Here is a 19,613-nt window from a genome sequence, read left to right as displayed (position 1 = left end):
TTAGTACTAAGAGGTCCTGGGTGGGCCAGTCAGGACTTGGGTGATCACAGGGAATATGACCCTGCCCCCACTCATCGGGAAGTGGCGTCCAATCCTCCCCACCTCAATCCAGATGCTCTTTCCTGTTGGGAATAAAGTGCCAGAGATTCGGCTTCCTTCCTTTCTTGCTTGGAGTGAGGGGGGAGGGAGGAAGGAAGGGATTTCTGGGTTGGGAAGAGGGAGAGAGGCTTCCTTGGGGAGAAGAATTCTGCTTCTGTATGCCAGTGTGGCTGGAGTCACCCTGGCCCTGTGATCTGTGAGGGCGTGCCCCGCTCTCCTGAGGGACAGGGCCCTTCTCAAGGCTAAGGATCTCTGCAGAGAACAGAGGGCTGGACGTCTGGTCAAGTCTGGTAAGTTCTGTATCAAACCGTCTGGGCAGGAACAGCCTGTCCCCCCAACCCCCAACCTGCCTCACTTCTATCTTACAGGGACACAGCCCTGAACCCCAGTAGGCCAAGGCCTCCCTCTCATTTCCTGAGCGGGGGCTGGGCCAGAACCTCCCTTTTCTTTCTCAAAGGAACCTAGACAGAAGCAGCAGCCCACAGGAGCATCTACTCTGCCTACTCTAGCCTCACTACCATCCCACCTCGTCTCCATTCCTCCAGGCCGGCCATGGACTCAGAAGCCAAAAATGAAACGCAGCCCACACTTCCCCCTGGTATGAGCCTAATGGCAGGGACAGGGAGAGAGATGATGGCGAGAAAGTTGGGAATGGTGGGCTTGGGTCCTTCCCTGCCAGGTCTGACTAGAGAAGAGGGAGGAGAATGCTATCCTGGGGGAAGGGCTGAGGATCCAGAAGGGTAGCAGTTTTGCCGGCCGGCCGGGGGCTCTCCCTGACTGACATGGCTGCCCAGGCTTTTCCTGTCCGTGGCCTGAATGGCCGGAGCAGGAGAGGGCGGAGCAGCTGGCCAGGGGCGCAGCGCTAAAGTGGGCCTCAGGCATCTTCTACCGGCCAGAGCAGCTGGCTAGGCTGAGCCAGTACCGTAGCCGTGAGGTGCAACGTACCTGTTCCCTGGAAGCACGCATCAAGGTGGGCATGGAGCAGCAGGGTGGCAGGGTGGGGTGAGCTGCCGGCCAGGCCTCACTGGTTACTTCTTTCCCCAGTCAGTGGTGCAGTCTTACCTGGAAGGTGTGCAGACTGGAGTGTGGCAGTTGGCTCGGGCACTAGAGGCTGTACAGGAAACTCATGAGGCCCTGAGTCAGGCCCATGAGCTGCTCCAGAGCTTGGCCCAGGCCTCCAAGATCCTCCAGCCCCTTCGGGAGCGAGTTGCTCAGCACAAGCAACTGCAGGTCCTATCTCAGTTGCTTCCCAGGCTGCAGGCAGGTGAGTGTCTAGGAACGTTGGTTAGACCTCTGATTCCAACAGTCAATCTTCCCAAGTATTCTTCTTAGGAAGAAAATAACTAGATACGGAATTGCATGGAGAGATGCACCAGACTTCCCAGAGAGAAATCCAAGCTTCAAGTGGCACATTTAGCAGGGTGAAAAACCCGCTCATCCTGGGTTCCTTTGAGTCATCATGATGGGCCATTAGTATGGCTATTGAACACATACTGATTGTTAATGGTTTTTTCCTGTTGTGGGGCTTGAACTCAGGGCCTGGGTGCTGTCCTTGAGCTCTTTTTGCCAAGGCTAGTGCTCTACCACTTGGAGCCACAGCACCACTTCCAGTTTTCTGGTTGTTAATTGGAGATAAGTCTCACGGACTTTCCTGCCCAGTGGTTGTTATATTTTGAAAGGGCTAGGATGTGACTCAGTGGTAGAACACATGCCCAAGCTTATTTAGGACCTTGACTTCAATCCCTAACACACACACACACACACACACACACACACACACACACACACACACACACACACACACACACACACACACACACACACACACACACATTCTATAGCTGACTGGCCATAAATGTGTGTATGTGAATTGTCTCCTAACAGAGTGGGTAAACAGCAATTAGAGCCATGCTTCTGCCTTCTCTCCACCATCTTTGACTTCTTCATGTTCTATCAGCTCAAAGGTTGACACCTGGCCCACCAGGCTTTAAGGTCTTTTGTCTGGATCCTTCCGGATTGGCCAATGCTGTAGTAGTTATTAAGTATTTTCTATATCACCCAGCCTCAGAGTCTCCGCATTGCTGAGACCCGAGTCTGTCTTCTCTCCCTCATTAGTGCCAGCTGCAGTGGCCCATACACAGACCCTGATTGATGCCCAACGGCTTTTGGAGGCATATGTGAGCCTGCGGGAGCTGGAGCAGCTGCAAGAGGAGACATGGGGAGCCCTCGGGGGGCTGGAGTTACCAGTCTTCCAGGGGCTGGGCCTTCTGTCTGAAGCACTGGGCCAGGCTGTGGAGGCAGCTGCTGGGGCTGCAGGGCAGCTGGCACAAGAGGACCCAGCCCTGCTGGTGGCTGCTGTTCGTGTGGCAGAAGTGGAAGCTAGACGCACCACCCCCCTGGGGCAGGCTCCCCGAGACTGGCGGCAGCGATGTCTCCAGGCACTACAGACAGGCCTAGAGCGGATCCACTTTGGTACAACTGTCTTGCCAGAGCCAGGGGGCCTTGCAGGGTGGCTGGAGGGTCTGCAGGTGGCCCTGCCTGCCGAGCTGGCCATTGCAGAGGCACTAGTAGCCCCCTGCTGTCCACCACACTACAATATAGTCCAGCTCTGGACCCACACGCTGCACAGTGGCCTGCGCCGCAGCCTTCAGCAACTCCTGGCAGGGCCTGAGCTGGAAGCTGCTGACGCCTTCGCCTTGCTGCACTGGGCACTGCACGTCTACCCCGGGTCAGTGTCTTTGGAAGTGGGAGAAGTGGGAGGATGAGAGGCTGGGCCTCCATGTGACACCTAGTCACCCACTGCAGAAAGGAAATGATGGGGAACCTAGAGTTGGGGCCGGAGGCTGATGTGTCCCAGCTGGAGCCCCTCCTGACCTTGGAGAACATTGAGCAGCTGGAGGCAACATTTGTGGCCAAAGTCCAGGTAAGTCGTTGGGGTCGGGACATAGATGCTCTGCCCTTGATCGGCTCTGTCCTTTATCTGCAGAGTTGAATGTCTACCCATCTCAGCAAGTACCCTGCTACATCTTGCTATCCATCACCCTTTCTTTTAGGCAAGTGTGGCCCAGTGGCTTCAGAAAGCTCTGGATGGGGAGGTTGCTGAGTGGGGCCGGGAGCAGGAACCCAATACAGACTCATCTGGCTTCTACCACTCACCAATGCCAGCCATTGTACTCCAGGTAAGTGAGGAATAGCCAGGCAAGAGGGCGACTCTCACAGAGAACAGGGAGGTGAACAGGGCTTGGGACTTTGCTGATGATTGTCCATCCCTGCTTGTAGATCTTGGCTGAGAACATTCGTGTGACCAACATGGTCAGTGAATCACTGCAGCAGCGGGTGCACAGCATGGCCCTGTCAGAACTGGGCACATTCCTGAGGAGGTCTGCCACGCAAGGACCCACTCACAATTCCCAAGCCTGCTCCCCAGCAACTCAAAGTGGGGGTGCTGAATGGATAGTATAACCAGTGGGAAAGGGCTTATTCAGAAGAGGACTTGGAAGTGGGGTAAACCTTCCAGGGCTGGGGTGGTGGATTCACCACAGAAGCAGAAAGTCCAGGAAGCTCCTCTGCTCATTTCAGCTTCAGTGACGCTCTGATCCGCTTCTCGCGAGACCACCTTCGGGGTGAAGGCCTGGCTCCTCACTATGTGCCTTACCTACTGGCTGCCTTCAACCACCAATCAGCACTGAGGTACCCAAAGTCCCCAAGGACTGATTTCCTATTGTATATGGATCCTGCTCACATTGGGGGCACCTGTGGGTACACAGCTGATAGGAGAATCCAATCCTAATTCTGCTCATTCCTAGTTGTACGACATTGGATGAGTTACCTACGGTCTCACTCTCCTCCCCCCCTTTTTTGTCGTTGCCAATCCTAGGACTTGAACTCAGGGCCTGGGCACTGTCACTGAGCTCTTGTTCTCAGGCTTACAGTTTACCACTTGAGCCACAGCTCTACTTCTGTTTTTGTTTGTGTTTTTATTTAATAGGAGATAAGAATCTCATAGATTTTCCAGCCTGAATTGGCTTTGAATCACCATCCTCAGACCTCAGCCTCTTGAATAGCTAGGATTACAGGTGTGATCCACCTGCCCGCCCCCCCCCCAGCCTCACTTTTTTTCTTTAATATTATGTGGGCAATAATGTAATAGTCTGAAAACTCACATGAAATAATGCATGTGAAATATCTATCACAGTGACACATGATGCCAATTACTAGTACCTTCACAAATATTCACAGGCCCTACTCTGTGCCAGGTAATATCTGAGGTTATAGATTTAAACAAAACAAGAAAAAAATTCCCTTCTTGGGAGTCCTGTTCTTGATTTTTTCCCCCACTTCCTCCTGACAGAGATTAGCACCCTTCCCTTTCTTATGAGGAAACAGAAACCGAAATAATGACTTATGTGAATAGAGCCAAATGAGTATTAGAGGCAGGTCCCTTTCTAGTTCATAGATCACGCATCGCCTAGCCTAGGCTCTAACCAGTAGTACCCTAAGCCTTCGGAACCGCCTTTCTCGCCCCGCTCCCGCCACACACTTCTGCCACAAGGTGGCGCCAGAGCGGTCTTACCCTGAAGACAGCGCGGGCCTTGGCCTTGGTCCTGAAGTCTTACTTTTTGGTCTGTCCAGCTCTTCACTGTCTGTCCTGCTGCCCGATGGAGTCGCTTCAGGGATCTTGGCTCCGGTAGAAGGCGCACTGGACGAGTTGCAGAGGAGGATCTGCCGTCTAGTGTTGGAGGAGCTGCAGGTGGAGTTGCAGGTGAGGCTTCCTTCCAGTCGGGATGGGTGAGGATGGGAGGTGGAGAATCAGACTGTATGGCAGGATCTCTGTGGACTGCTGCATCCGGATCATTTCTACAGCTTCATCTCCGCCCTGTACGTTTTCCAGCCCATGTTTGCGGCTTTGCCCTCGCGCCGGTGGCTGTCGAGCTCTGAATTGTTGGACCGTGTGTGCGAGCAGACGTCGCGCTTCTGCCAAGACTTCTGGCGAGTGAGGAAACCCGCAGCTCAGGTGTGTGTTGCGGGGCGGGGCGGAGAGGGGAAGAGGGGCGGCGAGAGGAAAGCCCGCGGAGGGGACAATTCGGATGGGAAAGGCGATCTGGACACCACCGTCACCTGCAGCTGCTGCTGGCGGAGGCAGAGCGCACCGTGGTGTTGCAGTACCTGCGCGCGCTGATGCAGGGCCGTCTAGTGTGCCGCGGCGCGGACGAGCGCACCCAGGCGGCCGAGCGCCTGCTGCACGACGCCGCTCAGCTTAAGGAGCTTTTCCTCGGTTTGGTGAGAACTCGATGGGCAGGGCAGACAATGGACTGACCCTCGGCTGGGAACCCAGGGGGCCATTGTGAAACCCTGCTCACATGTGTCTAGGGCCTGGAAGAGAGCGTGCATTGCGCACCCGTGCTGCTCGCGCTGAGAGAATTGCTGAATCTCAGCGACCCTACCCTGCTTGGCCTCGAGGTGGCAGGCCTTCGGCAACAATTTCCCGACGTGAGGTACGGAGCGGGGAAGGAGGGGGTGGGGGATGTGAGGAATTGAGTAAGTCCCAGAGAGAAGGGGCGGGGCCTGATGCTTCCCGGTGGTGACCCTGCAGCGAGGATCACATCTCCGCCCTCTTGGACCTGCGCGGGGACGTGTCCCGGGAGCAGCGCCAGGCTGCGCTCAGCTCCCTGCAGGCCGGTCCGCCGCCCTCGCCCTCCACCGGCCGTCGAGTACTCTTCAGCCTGGTGCCGGCGCCTGCGCCCTCGCTCTCCTCCTGCCTTCCCTCCGGCCCTTGCTCCTGAGGCTCCTCAACCAGCAGAATAAAGCCATGGCCTCCTCCATATGCCTGAATCTCTATGTGTTGGGGAAAGTTGTGTGAAGGTGGTGGTGAAACGAAGGCGACTGTGAAGGTCAAAGGGTCCTTGCACAGAGACATCACTTAATTATCCAGGCTGCAGGCCTAGTACGCCGGCAGCGCCCTGTCTACCCAGACATCCGCCTGCGCTATCATTGAGTACCCAAACTGCTCCTCTACGTGTCCATGCCTGGGCAAAGAGCTGGTGTTTCGCCGGCCCTGACTCCCATCTTACAGTAGCATTGGAAACCTAGAAACCCGTGGAGGGGCGTGTCTAGAACAAACCCCGCCCACATACGTAGTGTGGTGGACTCCGCCCTCTTGGCTCCGACTGCCTCCGCCCACAATGGTTTTAGGCGCTGGCTGTGGCAAAGACGGTGTCCGCGCGCCCTCCCGGGAGCGTGCGCGCGCCCGAGGGCGTGCGTCCTCAGTGTTGGCTCTCGCAGGCTGGGTTGCCGGCTACCGGCTTTGCAGAGCGGAAAACGCGGACGATAAGAAGAGGAGGAAACAGGTGGGAGCGCGGCTCGCGGACCTCCACTCTAAAGGCCAAGACAAGGCGCGCGACGCGACCCCTTTTGGTCTATCAAAGAATTCCCCCTCCCAACTCCATTGTCCTCTTGCCCCACCCTCCATTGGGCACGCCCTTCACCCTATTTCCCGCCATCTATTGGCTGCAGGTCTCGGGTCTCTTGGTTCCCATTGGCAGCTCTTTTACGTTAACTTCTCTCGGGGTTTCTTATTGGTGCAGGCCACACCCTCCCATTCGTCACCAGACCCCGCCTTCAGCAGGCTGGGGCGCCTCCTCTAGCCTTCATTCATTCTGCATCCAGGGCTGGGTGCTTGGAATTTAGGGTGAATCGGACCCGTCCCTGCCCTTGGGGAGGTTGAGTCATGTTGGAGGACATGTACCTAGGCTCCGACAATGACAGCCTAGGGAAGCAAAGAAGCCATCGAGAAACTGGGACCCCCTAAACGCCAGGAAGGCTTCCCGGAGGAGGTGAGGCCTAAACCAAACCCTGAAAAATGCTTAAGAGTTTTCCCCAAGGAGACATTGCCATGGTTTCCTTGGTGCAAGGAGCTGAAACGTGGAAGAAAAAGGTTATTTCTGGTAATTTTGTGGAGGTAGGTGGAGGGAAAGAAGGGGAGATGGTAGGAACTGGTTCAGATGCAGCCTGGAGACCAGTAAGGAGCCCAGGAATGTGTGTAGTTAGCCCAGGGAATTAAGCCTGAGGCCTGAAATGTTTTGTTTTGTTTTTAGCAGTATTCATACTGATTTATATCTTAAATATATTTTTGCAATACTCATACTGATTATTTTTATTTATATACATTAGTTATACGGGAGGGGAATTTCATTGAGACTTTTCCGCTTATGTAAGCAATGCATTCCAATTAATCTCACCCCCTGTATTACTCTCCCTTCCCTTCCTATCCCCTTTCTAAAACAATAAGACCTAAATTTTTTTTCAAGCACCTGGACACTAGTCAGAGTGGAAGGTGGGTGGGGGTGAAGGAAGATTAGAGGGAAATGGAGAAACAATGCTGGAAGGAATGATTCCAGTTCTGAAAAAGCAGTGTGTGTGTGTGTGTGTGTGTGTGTGTGTGTGTGTGTGTGTGTGTGTGTGTGTGTGTGTGTGTGTGTGTGTGTGTGTGTGTGTGTGTGATACTGGAGATTGAAATCAGGGGCTAACAATTACTAGGCTGGTGTTCTGTCATTTGAGACATACCCTCAACCCTGCTTTTGGCTGGTTATTTTGGAGATGTAGTCAAGAGGACTTTTCTGCCAGGACTGGCTTCAAATTGTGATCCTCTGGATCTCACCCTCCTTGAATAGCTAAGATTATAAGTGTGAGCCACAGGCCCTTGGCTCAGATTCATTATTTATGAGCCCTACAATGGGATAAGCCCTGTCTGGAACCCTGGAAAGAACACAAATATACCATTCAAATATACCATACAGAGAACATTTATAGAACTACTCTTCAGAGTGAAAACTGCATCCCAGAATAATAATTCTGTGAAAAGTGGGAGGGGAGAGAAGGTTTACTATTCTACAGAGGTTTGTACAGGACTTTTCTGATAATATAGTATCTGTGCAGAAACTTGAAGAAAGTGAAACAGTGATTCATGTCATTTTATGAGGTGGACCCTTTTTGGATAAGGAACATGTTTCAGTTTGAGACGTTCCTTAGTCAAGTAAAAATGTAAAAATGTTATATTAAGACCGGCAACACTGGTCTAAAGTTTATGGAAGGCATGGTGGTTCAAACCAGTAATACCATCTACTTGGGAGGCAGAGATTGGAGATCAGAGTTCAAGACAAGCCTGGGAAGAAAAGTTGGCGAGAGTCCATCTAAATAAGTGGCTGAGCAGTGTGGCATGCATCTGTCATCCTAATAACAAAGGGAAGCACAAATAGACTATTGCAGATGAGGTTGGCCCTGGCATAAAGGAAAACCCTATCTCGAGAATAGCAATGTAAAAAGGGGCTGGTTGAATGACTCAAGCGTTACAGTGACTGCTTAACAAGTACAAGGTCCTAAGATCAAACACCAGAATTACTTTTTTTAAAAAGTATTTAATTTTTTAAAATAGGTTTTAAAACAATGTGTTTAATATACTTAGAGCCATGAGAAGGCTAGGGGTATGTCTTCATGGTAGAGAGCATGCTTACTTTGCAAAGACCTGGGTTTGATCCCCAGCAACAGAGCAAAAAAAATCTATGATCATGGATGAGATTACTATGAAGTGAGGATCAACAGATTCTCACAGACACATCTTGATGCATTAATGTTGAGAGATCAGGCAGATGGGAATGACAGGTAACTGGCAAGGAAGACCAAAAAGGAACAGCCAGTGGGGAGGGAGGAGAACTTCTAGTGTGTTTGAAATGTGAAATGGACAGTACATTAAAGGGATTGAGCCAAGCACTGCTGATCAATATGAAGATCATAGATGACCTTGATTGGGTCAATTTGAATGGAGTGTGGGGGAAACACTAACAGGAGCAAACTTAAAGAATAGGAAAGAAGGAATTGGAGACTGAGTATATGTGAGTCAGGGCATTGTGCTATAAGGAACACCTAGGGAGAGACACAGTGGGATGGTAATTGGAGGGGGTGTGGGTTCAAGTGAAGGTTCTGTTTTGTTTTGTGTTTAAGATAGAGAAATAACATATGTTTATGCTGCTGGAAAGAATCCAACGATGAGGAAGTGATTGATGATGTAGGAGTGGAGAAGCGCTGAATTTCAGTTCCCCAGCAGACAAGGGAGCTGGAAGGCTGGAGCTTCCAGTCAGTCTCAAGTCTCTGCAGAATCAGGGATATATGCCCTGACGCTGGCCTTAGATGACCACTGGAAAGATGCCTCAGCTAAAGGGCAGACATGGGACTGGCTTGGATTTATTGAAGTTTCCTTCTGCTTCCCAAAAGCAGTTTCTAATTTGCATTTGAACAGATGGCCCACAGGAGAGAGAGGGCATTTCAGGTGGGGCCTGGCACTATGGCATTCAAACTGAGGTCACCTTGGCAGGAGACTATGGGTAAAACCAGATGGCAGGACCAAAAAGATACTATAGGTAGAAGGCAGCTCCTAGAGTTCTCTCAATTACTGATGAGTCCAGGCAGCTGAGGCTGCAATTTGTGAGCTCCCACAGTGGGTGAATGCTGAGCACAGAGATTAGAACTATGGGTTAGAGGCTCAGTCCTTGCTCCTTGAAGCTCCCAGGCTAAGGGACTGCATTAAGCACTGTCTAGGTAGATATATAAAATAGCTCTTCTTTTTGGTTTGCTCCAGGGCAAGTGTTTGGATTGGGGTAGCAGCGGATCCTGGGCTCACATGGGGCCTAACAAGGGGAGGGGGTGGGCACAGAATGTCCTGTTCCTCTGACTACATCTACTCATCCTGGTCTCCACATGGCCTTCTGTGTTCTCAGAGGTTGGCAGTGTGGGGAAGTTGGAACAACCCGGCTGGATGCAACCCCCAGGACAGAATGGTGCTGGATTCAGGGGCTCAGGTGTATGAGCAGGCCCCCCTCAGCCTGCCCACTCCCTTGTCCCAGAGCCATAGGCTGAAGTCCTCAGACCAAGATGGGCCACCCCTGTGCTCCTGGCCTCAGTCGCTGGCTCTGGCAGTGCAGCCCCAGACTGAGTGGCAGACCTTCTCAAAGCAGCACTCGGACCACCGTGGCCACATGCGTCGTAGCGAGAGTATCTGCACTGTAAATAGTGTTGGTGGACGAGGCCGTGGCATCCAGGGACTGGCCTCATCCAGGCGAGGACTAGACCCAGGTGGAGGCACCCTGCGGTCTGCGGCCTCCCTACCCCACATTGCTAAGACTCGAAAAGATGCAAGCAATGGTACTTCCAAGAGCCCTTGCATGTTGGTGGCTCTTCGGCCAACCAATATGGACCATGAGCGGAGTAAGTTCTTCCAGTCCAATTACACCTACAATCCACAGTTCCAGTACCAGGAGCCCATGCCCACAGCTGTGCTGGAAAAATACCGCGAAGCCTCTGGACAGTTCATCCAGCAGGTCAGTCCAGTCTGCCCACTTCACCTTGCCCTAACCACCCAAGGGGTCTGGCCTGACCAGCCACTGTGGCTCTCTGTGCAGGCTGTTGGCATCATTGAGGCTGTCCTGGAGAAGTTTGGCACCTATGAACACTTTGAGGCCTCCACGGGTGGCCAGCTGTTGACCAAGTGCCAGATTTGGTCCATTGTGCGCAAATACATGCAGAAGGAGGGCTGTGTTGGGGAGGTGAGCTTGCCCTGTTTTCAAGACCCCTCTTCTACATGGCACAAATTGGGCTACTTCAAGATACTAGGCCCAACTACACACCTGATCAGGTGTGCCTCCGAAGGTCTGCCCCTGCCCCAGGGAGGTGGGAGCTGGCTCTATGGAGAAGTGGAAAAGGATGCGTGGCCAATGTCTAGCCTGGTTGCCCTGAAGCATGGGGGGACAGGGACTGCATGCATATCAGCCCGGAGGCTGGTAACCTTGGCTCAGCCTGTCACCACTGCCACCTGCAGATTGTGGTACAGCTGAGTGAGGACCTGCTATCCCAGGCAGTGATGATGGTGGAGAACAGCCGACCCACCCTGGCCATCAACTTGACTGGAGCCCGCCAGTACTGGTTGGAGGGCATGCTGCGACACGAGATAGGTCAGGCTGTGGGTGGCAGGTGGGTGGGTTGGGATGAGAGGGGGCTGAGAGTTGGGAGGGTGAGGGGGGCCCCAGTCACCCCCTCCTTTGTTTCTCCCTCTTCCCTCCGGAGGAGGAGGACAGGCCTTTTCCCCTCCCTCCCTCTCGCTCACAGAGGTAGGCCAGCAAATGCCTGCCCACTCTCTGGCCTCACTCCCACTCTTGCTCTTTGGGTTTCTCTCCAGTTCTATCCCATTTCCCTTGACAATGGGGGCAAGGCTGCTGAGACCCAGATGGGACAGAAGGAAAAGTTGTAAGAGTCTGACTAGCCCAGCCAGCAAGTAGGTGGGAAAGCTGGGCTCTAGGAATAGCTTACCACACAAAGCCCAGTTTAGGAGGGGAAAGGCCAGGCCAACCACCATTCCTTTTTGTTCAGGCATGCCATTGCTCTGGGCAAGAGGTGGTTTTTCTGACTGCATTTCCATGCCTGTCAAAATGATTGGTTTGGGCTCTGGGAATGTTGGCGTGTCGTTGGCTGTGTTCTTTTTGTCTAGGGGGCAGCATGTGTTTGGTGGAGAGAAAGGAAGAGAGGAGGGAGAAAGCTCTAGATGGGGGGGGGGGGGCTATTCATCTATGTGGATGCAAGTTCACCTGACGAGGGCCTGGGGTTGGGTGAGTATGCGTTTGTCCGGGATTCATGGGCACGCTCTGAGTTTGGGGACAGGAGGACACAAGAGTCCCCTAGGTAGGCTGGGTGCTCCAGACACCCCGCCCAGTGCTGTTTCCCCCCCATTCTCCCCGCAGGTACCCACTACCTGCGGGGCGTGAACAACGCTAGACAGCCCTGGCGTAGTGCAGAGGGCCGGCTGCAGTATGGCCTTCGGCCAGCCAACCCCACGGAGGAGGGCCTGGCCAGCCTGCACAGCGTGCTGTTCCGCAAGCAGCCGTTCTTGTGGCGCGCAGCCCTGCTCTACTACACCATCCACCGCGCCGCGCACATGTCCTTCCGCCAGCTCTTCCAGGACCTGGCGCGCTACGTGCAGGACACCAATGTGCGCTGGGAGTACTGCGTGCGTGCCAAGCGGGGCCAGACCGACACCTCCCAGCCTGGTGGGTGCTGCAGCCCGGGGAAGGCCTGAGCTGGGATGGGGTGTCGGATAGTGCTCCAGGCAAGGATGTCTCTCTGATCCCCACTTCACAGGCTGCTTCAGCAAGGACCAAGTGTACCTGGACGGCATTGTGCGCATTCTGAGGCATCGCCAGACCATTGATTTCCGGCTGCTGACCATTTTGGGCAAGGTGAGGAGTTATCCAGGTCTTCCCAGGCCCTAGCCAGCTTTCCCCTTCTCCTTGCTCCCCAGAGTCAGAGTCATGCTCCATTGAGGCCTGGATGCCAGGCCTGAATGGTGGGCGGAAATGACTGCCTGGCAGCCTGCAGATGTATGTATAGATACTGCATTTCAAAGGAGGTGAGCATTCCAAACCAAGCGCAGGTCTGGGGAAGGGGTCTGGGGAAAGGTCCTGGGGAAATGGCTAGGAACTGAGTCCCTGGTACTGAGTGTTTATACTACACTGGAATAGAGAGGGAAAGTGGAACATGCAGCTAGCTAGAAGAGCTTTAGGCAGAACTGTAAGGGATACTTTAGAGGGCGCTGGATGTAGGGAAGTAAGATTCAGGGTGGCTCAGTGGTAGAGTGCTTGCCTTGCATGCATGAGGCCCTGGGTTCGATTCCTCAGCAGCACATAAGCAAAAAGAAAAAAGCCGGAAGTGGCGCTGTGGCTCAAGAGTGGGAAGTAAGAATCATGGATCAATTGGATACACCTTTGTAGGTGAGGTTTAGGCTGGGATGGAGATGAGTAGGGTTGTAGGGAAAACATAGGTGTTGAAAGGAGGCATGCAGGGGACCAGCCCTGAAAAAAGTAGTGAGATCCTGTTTCAAAAACAAAAGGGCTAGCTCTCGTGGTAGAACACTTGGCTTGTAAGCACAAGCCCTTGGGTTTGCTTCTCAGTACTGAAGAGAGAGAGCTCAAAATCCAGGTTTGAGCATAGAGATACATAATATAAATATGAATCAGGAGGGGAGGAGTCCCGGGAGCTCTACATGAGTGGAGCTGGGATGAGCTGGTAGAAAGTCAGGGAGCTCTGGTTAGCCCTGAGGTGTAGCTCTTTCCCTTTCAGGTCTCCTATGAAGATGTGGACCATCTGCGGCCCTATGGAGTACTAGATAAGACCCGTGTGCCTCACTTCATGCAGGACTTGGAACGCTACAGGCAGCAGCTAGAGTACATCATGACTACCAACCGGCTGGATGAAGCAGAGCTTGGCCGTCTGCTGCCTGAGTGATATTGGTTGAGGGCAACAAGCAGAAGCCCTGGACAGAGGTCTCTAGGTTGGCCCCCAGAACACGAAGCTGTCTGCTCTGTGTTTCCACAGCCTAGATGTTTCTTGTGGGCATTGGGAGGCCAAGGAGCATCCTGGGAGGACAAGACAATGTCTAAAAGTTTTTGTCTCACTAGCTTTACTGGGGCCTATGGGCCAGTATCAGCAGGCATACAACTGAACTGAGAAGAGGCCTGGGGCCAGAAGGGAGCTGAGCATCCATGGGGACATAGGGTAGTTTGGGAATAGAAACTCAATTCTTGCATGAGATGGCTTTGGGTATCCTGTACTCCAATCTCTTCCTCCACCTGGCCCATTGGTGCTCATTCAGCATTCATGCTGCCTACCTCTCACTGGGTCTTAGTGGAGGTTGGGAGTAGGGTTATTGCTTGTGCCTGAGGTCCTGGCTTGTATACAGCCTCGAAGGGCAGGGGTTCTGGTAGTAGCGACCCAGCTGGTCTGGGGCTTGCTTTCAGCATTTTGCTTCTCTCACTGGTCATGTATATATCCATATTTATGTGCTCTGCTTCCTGAGGTTGGAAGGGATAGGCCACTCCTGGAAGGTTCCAATTAGTCTAAGCCCCACTCTCATTACATACACACAGAGATACGTATCACTGGGTGTCAGGCCTTGTGAGTCTAGCCTAAGAGCTCACCTGGCCCTGTTCCCACTCACCCCACCAGTTTCTGATGTTTCTGTCTCATGCTCTCACAGCTTGTCTCTGGCAGAAGTTGGGCTAGTCTGTGAGCAGCTACAATCAAGCCTATAAGGCAGGCCCCTAGGGTTTGTTAAATCCTGAGCCCTTCTTGGACCAGGAGAGGTACAGAGCTGGTTGTTGCTTCCAGTTTCACTGCAGACTCAGCCGTGTAAAGTTGGTCAGTCCCACTCCTACTATAGGCTTGTCCTATGTAGAACTGGGAAACCACAGCTGGGAAGTTCTTAGTCAATGGAAATGTACAGAATGCCTTGTGTGTGCCAGTGGCTAGTTAGAACCCTCCCTGAGCTCTCAGGGAGAGAAATCAATTAAAACAGCAATTGTAATGATGTGTGTGGTCTCTGTGTCCTCAAGGTCTTTCCAAGTTATTTCATTTCTCAGGACCCTAAGTGAACAATAGTCTCCCCTATTCTCTACACCATGGAGTGGGCTGGTGAGGCCCAGTAGTCAGGCCCTCATCCAACTAGCGGCCTAGATCTGGCATCTCCAAGGACAAAGCTTGGGCAATTTATTGAGGCTGGAATGTAACTGTAAACTTGGTGGGAGAAGGTGGGGCATAGATCTGTCAGGGTCAGTAGGCTCACAGATACCGCCCCCTCCACCCTCAGTTCTGTGAAAACAGCCAGACTCGTGGGAAGCCCAGGTCCAGGCTTACCCTCTGGAGTTTATTCACTTCCAACAGGCTCGATGGAGCCTTGGTGGTATTACATCCAGCTCTGCTGGGCTCCAGGTCTTATCAGGCTTGGGCTTAATGGGAAAACACTAGGTCAGCACTCTGGCCTTCAGGAATCTAGAGAAAAAGAGGATATGGTTAATGGACCAGAGCCTGCTCTCCATTTCCCAAGTTAAACCCTGAAAGAGATCTGGGTGGCCTCACACCTTCGGACCCGTCTCCCTCCTCAGGCTCAGGCCCTGGCTCGGGCTCTGGATCAGGCTCTGGATCCGGCTCTGGCTCCAATTCAGGCTCTGGTTCTGGTTCCGGATCCATTTGGGGTTCTGGCTCGGGCTCAGTACTGTCAGAGGCCTCAGCTTCCAAGTTTGGTTCTGGTTCCTCTGGAGTTCCGGATTGTACTGCCTCTGAGCCCTCTGGACCCCCATCCTCGCAGTGATCTGAAGCTCTGGGCAGTCCAGGACATGTGGTCCCCGAACTGGGTGCCTCTGGTGTCCAGTGGCCTGGGCAGGGAGGGTCATAGCTGCGGTCCCGGTAGCCTGGAGTGGATGGAGGTATCTCAATTTACTGGTCGAAAGGTCCTGCGCACACCTTACCACTTGGCTAGACCCGACTCCGCCCACCATATAGTCATAGCTCCGCCCACAGGCTACGCCCTTGCACTGACAAGGCCCCACCCCTTCACACTCACCGGGGCCCACGTGCTGCCAGTCCCAGGCCGGATCCGGCGCGCGCACAGCATGCTGGGCACAACGCAGCAGCTCCTGGCAGGCGGCCTCGCCCTTGCTCTGCACCAGCAGCAGCAGGCGGCGCACCCGGCGCTCGGCGTCAGGCAGTGCATCCAGCGCCTCGTACTCGGGCCCGGTGAGCACTCCCCGCGCTACCAGTGCATCCAGCAGCAGCCCGGAGTCCGCTTGCAACGTCTCTACCAGGCGTTTCCGCTCGCGGTCGATGGTCTCCGAAGGCCGCTCCTGTGCGTTGCCCATCCTTGCGGCTGCACGGGAGAGGTGTAGAGGAGCCGTGGGGCTGGGGCTCCCTCACCCCAGGGCCCTGATCACCCAGCAGCTATGATCTAAATTCACTTCTACCCCAGCAGCCAGAGGGCTCCGCAGAACCCCACGTGGAGACGGCAGTACAGATCTCCTTGTCCTCCCTCCTCTTCTGTCCAGTCTCTTCAGGCTCCTCTTCCTGTCTTTGACAGGTGAGGACCTCTCTCCCGAACCCCAGTAACTGGCAGATCCCAGTAGCCACCAGTTCAGACCCAGTTTATCCAAACCAATTTCCTCTTTCCCCCAACCTGCTTCCTCCCCCGGGCCCCCCAAAAAAGGCAGAACCCCGGGTTGGAGCAGGACACCAGGTAGCTCACTCCCTCATGTCACGCTGTTTTTCTTGGTCACTTCACATCTCAGGTCCTCCTCCTTAATATTGAAGTGTCAACCCTTCCTCCAAGATCCCTTCTGCAGGCTGAAATCTACATGATCACAGTTTGAAGCCAGCCTAAGTAAAAAGGTCCGAGAGACAACATCGCCAATTAACAAGAATAATGTGATACTGAATGTGTGGTTCAAGTGGTAGAGTGCCTGCGTAGCAAGTACATGATCCTGTACCTGCCTAACACATGCAAACTCCAGTACTGGAGTGGAAATAAAAGGAACTAGGAGTGATTCTGAGGTTACAGTTTTATGTCAAGTTCCTTCTAGTTTACAGAATATCCCTCACTTAGTCTAACCTTTTACCTCTTGTCTGTACCCTGGGGAACTCATCATCAAAGCTTCTGTAACCTCTCCTCTCCTTCTCTCTGACCCAGAGCACAAAATGCCCAGAACCTCCTGCATCTCTTCTCACCTTCAAGGTCTTCTGACCTTGAAATCTAACTTTCTAGGACAGGCCCAGTCCCTGCATCCTTACTACCGCATGTTGCAAACCCAATGTAGTCTCATGGCCTTTCCTGGGTCCTTTGCACCTGAGTCAGGATACCTGAATCCTCCTGACATCACCAGAGACTAAACTGTCTCCTGGCTGATGGTGGAAAAACTCAAGTCATTTCATACTTCATCTTGAAATACCCAGGGCCAGCCAGGCGCCCGTGGCTCACGCCTGTAATCCTAGCTACTCAGGAGGCTGAGATCTGAGGATCTCGGTTCAAAGCCAGCCTGGGCAGGAAAGTTTGTGAGACTCATCTCCAATAAACCGCTGGAAAACCGGAAGTGGTGCTGTGGCTCAAGCGGTAGAGCGCTCGCCTTGAGCTGAAGAGTACAAAGACAGTGCCCAGGCCCAGAGTTCAAGCCCCACGACCAACAAAAAAAAAAAAAGAAAAAGAAAGAAATACCCGGGGCCTACCTCATGAAAGCCTCAACAAATGCTTGCTGAACTTGTTTTCCTTTTACGAGTCTCTCATTTTGGTTCTGTCTCTACTAAATAGTAGTAGAAAGTAGGTAGTAGAGCCTGGTACTGGTAGCTCATGCCTGTAATCCTAGTTATTCAGAAGGCTCAGATCTAAGAATTGCGGTTCAAAGCCAGCCTGGGCAGGAAAGTCTGTGAGACTTATCTCCAATTAACCAACAGAAAACCAGAAATGGTACTGTGGCTCACGTGGTAGAATGCTAACCTTGAGCTGAAGAACGCAGGGACAGTGCCCAGGCCTAGAGGTTAAGCCCATGAAAAAAAAAGGAGGAAGTAGGTAGAAATCAATTTGAATTATCCATTTATTACCAACTAAGCACTATTCCCTTTGGTGGGCTAGCTTAGGCAATAAGGTGCCTGGCATGAAGACACAATGTCAGAACCGGGCACCAGTGGCTCATGCTTATAATCCTAGCTACTCAGGAGACTGAGGATTGTGGTTCCAAGCTAGACTGGGCAGGAAAATCTCTGAGACTCTTATCCCCAATTAAATTACAGGAAAAAGCTGGAAGTGATGCTGTTGCTCAAGTGGTAGAGTGCTCTCCTTGAGCAACAGGAGCTCAGGGATAGCACCCAGACCCAGAGTTTATGCCTCAGGAGTGACTCCCCCCCCAAAAAAAAAAAAGAAAGAAAGAAAGAGAGAGAGAGAGAGAGAGAGAAAGAAAGAAAGAAAGGAAGGAAGGAAGGAAGGAAGGAAGGAAGGAAGGAAGGAAGGAAGGAAGAAAAGAAGCAATGTCAAGCCAGGGTTCAGTGGCTCATACCATAATCCTATATCCTTTTCCTATATCCTTTCCTTGAAAGGAAAAGATAGGGAAGTGGCAGGTTAAGGCAAGCCTGGGCAAAAAAAGATAGTTCTTGAGATCCTTCTCTACCAATAGCCAGATGGGCTGGCACATGCCTGTCATACTAGCTTCACGGGAAGGAGAGATAGGCAGATCACTGTTCAGGAGAAGGTTTGGGCAGGAAGCTAGACTTTATCTCAAAAATGACCAGTGCAAAAAAGGTCTAGAGGTGTGGCTCAGCAGTAGAGTGCCCACTTAGTAAGTGCAAGATCTTGAATCCAAATAAAATTGAAATTTTAAAAATAAAAATAAATGAGGTTATTTCAGGTGTCAGGCTATGCACAACCTCTGTCCATTCCCTTTGCCTTAGCTTTTGGTCACATGGCATCTTTCTAGATTCCTTTAATGTCCAAGCTGCTAAAGTCCCTCCTCTACCTCTTTTCCTGATCCATTGGGTGGTAGCCCCGACGTTGCCTGTGTGTCTCTCTCCCAGTGCACCCTCATGTCATACTTTCTCCTGGCCATTTCATACCCAAAGGTTCCCCCTCCACCCTCTCAGATCAATGTCAGTCCCAGGCCACTGAGCAAAAAGCAAAACCACCTGTGCCCCCCATTTCCTTCGTGTCTGTGAGGAGTGACTTCCAATCAGCTCCTGCTTCTCACCTTATCTCCTGTACCAGTCCTTCTGAGTACCACTGACTTCTTTCCATTCCATTCCGCCCTTAATATAGTGACTTTGACAATTCATTGGGGTATGATTTGTTGCTCTCCTCACTGAGGCTTCCAAAGACTTTCCCTAATATAAGGCTCAGAAAGGGAAAGCATCCTCTATTATGGGGCATTGGAAGGGAGAGGAGACAAGGTCCTCTTCTGTGGCCAGAGAGGGAAGGTGCAGACTGGATTGGTCTCTTCTTTTTCCCTGAATCCTAAGTTGTTTTCATATCAGCTGACTCCTCCATTACCCCAAGTCTTGCCATTTGTCCTGCCGGGGGGGGGGGGGGGGGGGGAAAGCAAAGACCTAGGCTGGACCGAGCCCTCCCATGGAAGTTCTCATAGCTCTAAGGTGAATACTGAAGTAACAGCGCTGCCCCCAGTTCAAAGGACAAGCCCAGATGCTTCTTGGGAGCGCTAGATAGCAAAGCGCAAAACAGTTTGGCCCAGGACCCCAGTTTAAGCATGAGGTTTGTCGTGGGGGAGTTGAGGGTCGTGGGCCTCTGGTAGCATTGCGCATGTGCGACTGCAAAGGGTATGCTGACCTCCCCTCCACCCAGTCCCAGAGCTTGGGAGCTGCGGAAGGGTGGGGCCCACAGACCTGAGAGCGCGGCTGCTGCTGGTGAGGCGCGGGTCGCAGGCTCAGTCTCCCTTCCCTCCCCTGCCTCTGCAGCATGGAGAGGGAGTCACGATCCGGAGCGTTTGGAGAGGCCCCAGGCGCTCGGGTGGAGCCTATGCCGGGCAGGAGATGACAGTGCAGAAAGGGCCGGGCGGGGTGGGGACCGGTGCAGCAGCTGCGAAGGGGCGGGGCGGCCAGGGCTGCCGGGAATGGGGGGCGGCGGCGGAGGGGGGAGAGGGGGGCGTGCTTCTTGT

At 52.9% G+C, this 19,613-nt stretch overlaps 3 protein-coding genes across 6 annotated transcripts; 2 read left to right on the top strand and 1 right to left on the bottom strand.

The window, feature by feature from the left end:
- The first annotated feature begins 217 nt into the window (after window positions 1-217).
- LOC138807095 (exocyst complex component 3-like protein) lies at window positions 218-5,919 on the top strand. Its single transcript, XM_069992680.1, has 14 exons — window positions 218-389; window positions 557-697; window positions 894-1,069; window positions 1,144-1,363; window positions 2,215-2,827; window positions 2,905-3,022; window positions 3,153-3,278; window positions 3,379-3,479; window positions 3,679-3,789; window positions 4,732-4,861; window positions 4,991-5,113; window positions 5,224-5,379; window positions 5,470-5,594; window positions 5,693-5,919. The coding sequence occupies exons 2-14, from the start codon at window positions 652-654 to the stop codon at window positions 5,880-5,882; spliced, it is 2,235 nt and encodes a 744-aa protein (XP_069848781.1). The 5' UTR covers window positions 218-389; window positions 557-651; the 3' UTR covers window positions 5,883-5,919.
- A 372-nt stretch (window positions 5,920-6,291) lies between these two features.
- On the top strand, window positions 6,292-13,723 carry LOC138807094 (microtubule-associated tyrosine carboxypeptidase 1-like). Of its 3 annotated transcripts, none has more exons than XM_069992678.1 (8): window positions 6,292-6,446; window positions 6,766-6,932; window positions 9,870-10,469; window positions 10,551-10,694; window positions 10,967-11,099; window positions 11,883-12,188; window positions 12,280-12,377; window positions 13,258-13,723. In XM_069992678.1, exons 3-8 carry the CDS (start codon window positions 9,927-9,929, stop codon window positions 13,420-13,422), a joined length of 1,389 nt encoding a protein of 462 aa, XP_069848779.1. In that variant the 5' UTR covers window positions 6,292-6,446; window positions 6,766-6,932; window positions 9,870-9,926; the 3' UTR covers window positions 13,423-13,723. The 3 variants fall into 3 exon arrangements, with proteins under 3 accessions (XP_069848779.1, XP_069848778.1, XP_069848780.1); XM_069992677.1 differs by having other exon boundaries at window positions 6,684-6,932; XM_069992679.1 differs by lacking the exon at window positions 6,766-6,932.
- A 1,095-nt stretch (window positions 13,724-14,818) lies between these two features.
- LOC138807093 (nucleolar protein 3-like) lies at window positions 14,819-19,504 on the bottom strand. Of its 2 annotated transcripts, XM_069992676.1 has the most exons (5): window positions 19,342-19,504; window positions 16,211-16,341; window positions 15,536-15,838; window positions 15,054-15,383; window positions 14,819-14,964 (listed from the first exon to the last, which is right to left on the bottom strand). In XM_069992676.1, the coding sequence occupies exons 3-5, from the start codon at window positions 15,828-15,830 to the stop codon at window positions 14,957-14,959; spliced, it is 633 nt and encodes a 210-aa protein (XP_069848777.1). In that variant the 5' UTR covers window positions 15,831-15,838; window positions 16,211-16,341; window positions 19,342-19,504; the 3' UTR covers window positions 14,819-14,956. The 2 variants fall into 2 exon arrangements, with proteins under 2 accessions (XP_069848777.1, XP_069848776.1); XM_069992675.1 differs by lacking the exon at window positions 16,211-16,341.
- Between the last annotated feature and the right edge of the window lie 109 nt (window positions 19,505-19,613).

This window comes from Dipodomys merriami, unplaced genomic scaffold (genome assembly GCF_024711535.1).
Source record: "Dipodomys merriami isolate MVZ:Mamm:240054 unplaced genomic scaffold, mDipMer1.0.p SCAF_41, whole genome shotgun sequence".
Lineage (NCBI taxonomy): Eukaryota > Metazoa > Chordata > Mammalia > Rodentia > Heteromyidae > Dipodomys > Dipodomys merriami.
The sequence above is the reverse complement of the archived record's forward strand: the minus strand, read 5'-3'. Positions and strand labels throughout refer to the sequence as shown.

Excerpts from the sequence above, each read along its gene's own strand:
- LOC138807095 (XM_069992680.1), top strand. The coding sequence starts at position 652 with ATGGACTCAGAAGCCAAAAATGAAACGCAGCCCACACTTCCCCCTG. Across the intron at positions 4,862-4,990 it reads AGCTGCAGGTGGAGTTGCAG|CCCATGTTTGCGGCTTTGCC; the intron begins GTGAGGCTTCCT and ends TACGTTTTCCAG. Across the intron at positions 5,595-5,692 it reads CAACAATTTCCCGACGTGAG|CGAGGATCACATCTCCGCCC; the intron begins GTACGGAGCGGG and ends GTGACCCTGCAG.
- LOC138807094 (XM_069992679.1), top strand. The coding sequence starts at position 9,927 with ATGGTGCTGGATTCAGGGGCTCAGGTGTATGAGCAGGCCCCCCTCAGC. Across the intron at positions 11,100-11,882 it reads CATGCTGCGACACGAGATAG|GTACCCACTACCTGCGGGGC; the intron begins GTCAGGCTGTGG and ends TTCTCCCCGCAG. Across the intron at positions 12,378-13,257 it reads TGCTGACCATTTTGGGCAAG|GTCTCCTATGAAGATGTGGA; the intron begins GTGAGGAGTTAT and ends TTTCCCTTTCAG.
- LOC138807093 (XM_069992676.1), bottom strand. The coding sequence starts at position 15,830 with ATGGGCAACGCACAGGAGCGGCCTTCGGAGACCATCGACCGCGAGCGG. Across the intron at positions 15,384-15,535 it reads CTGGCAGCACGTGGGCCCCG|GCTACCGGGACCGCAGCTAT; the intron begins GTGAGTGTGAAG and ends CATCCACTCCAG.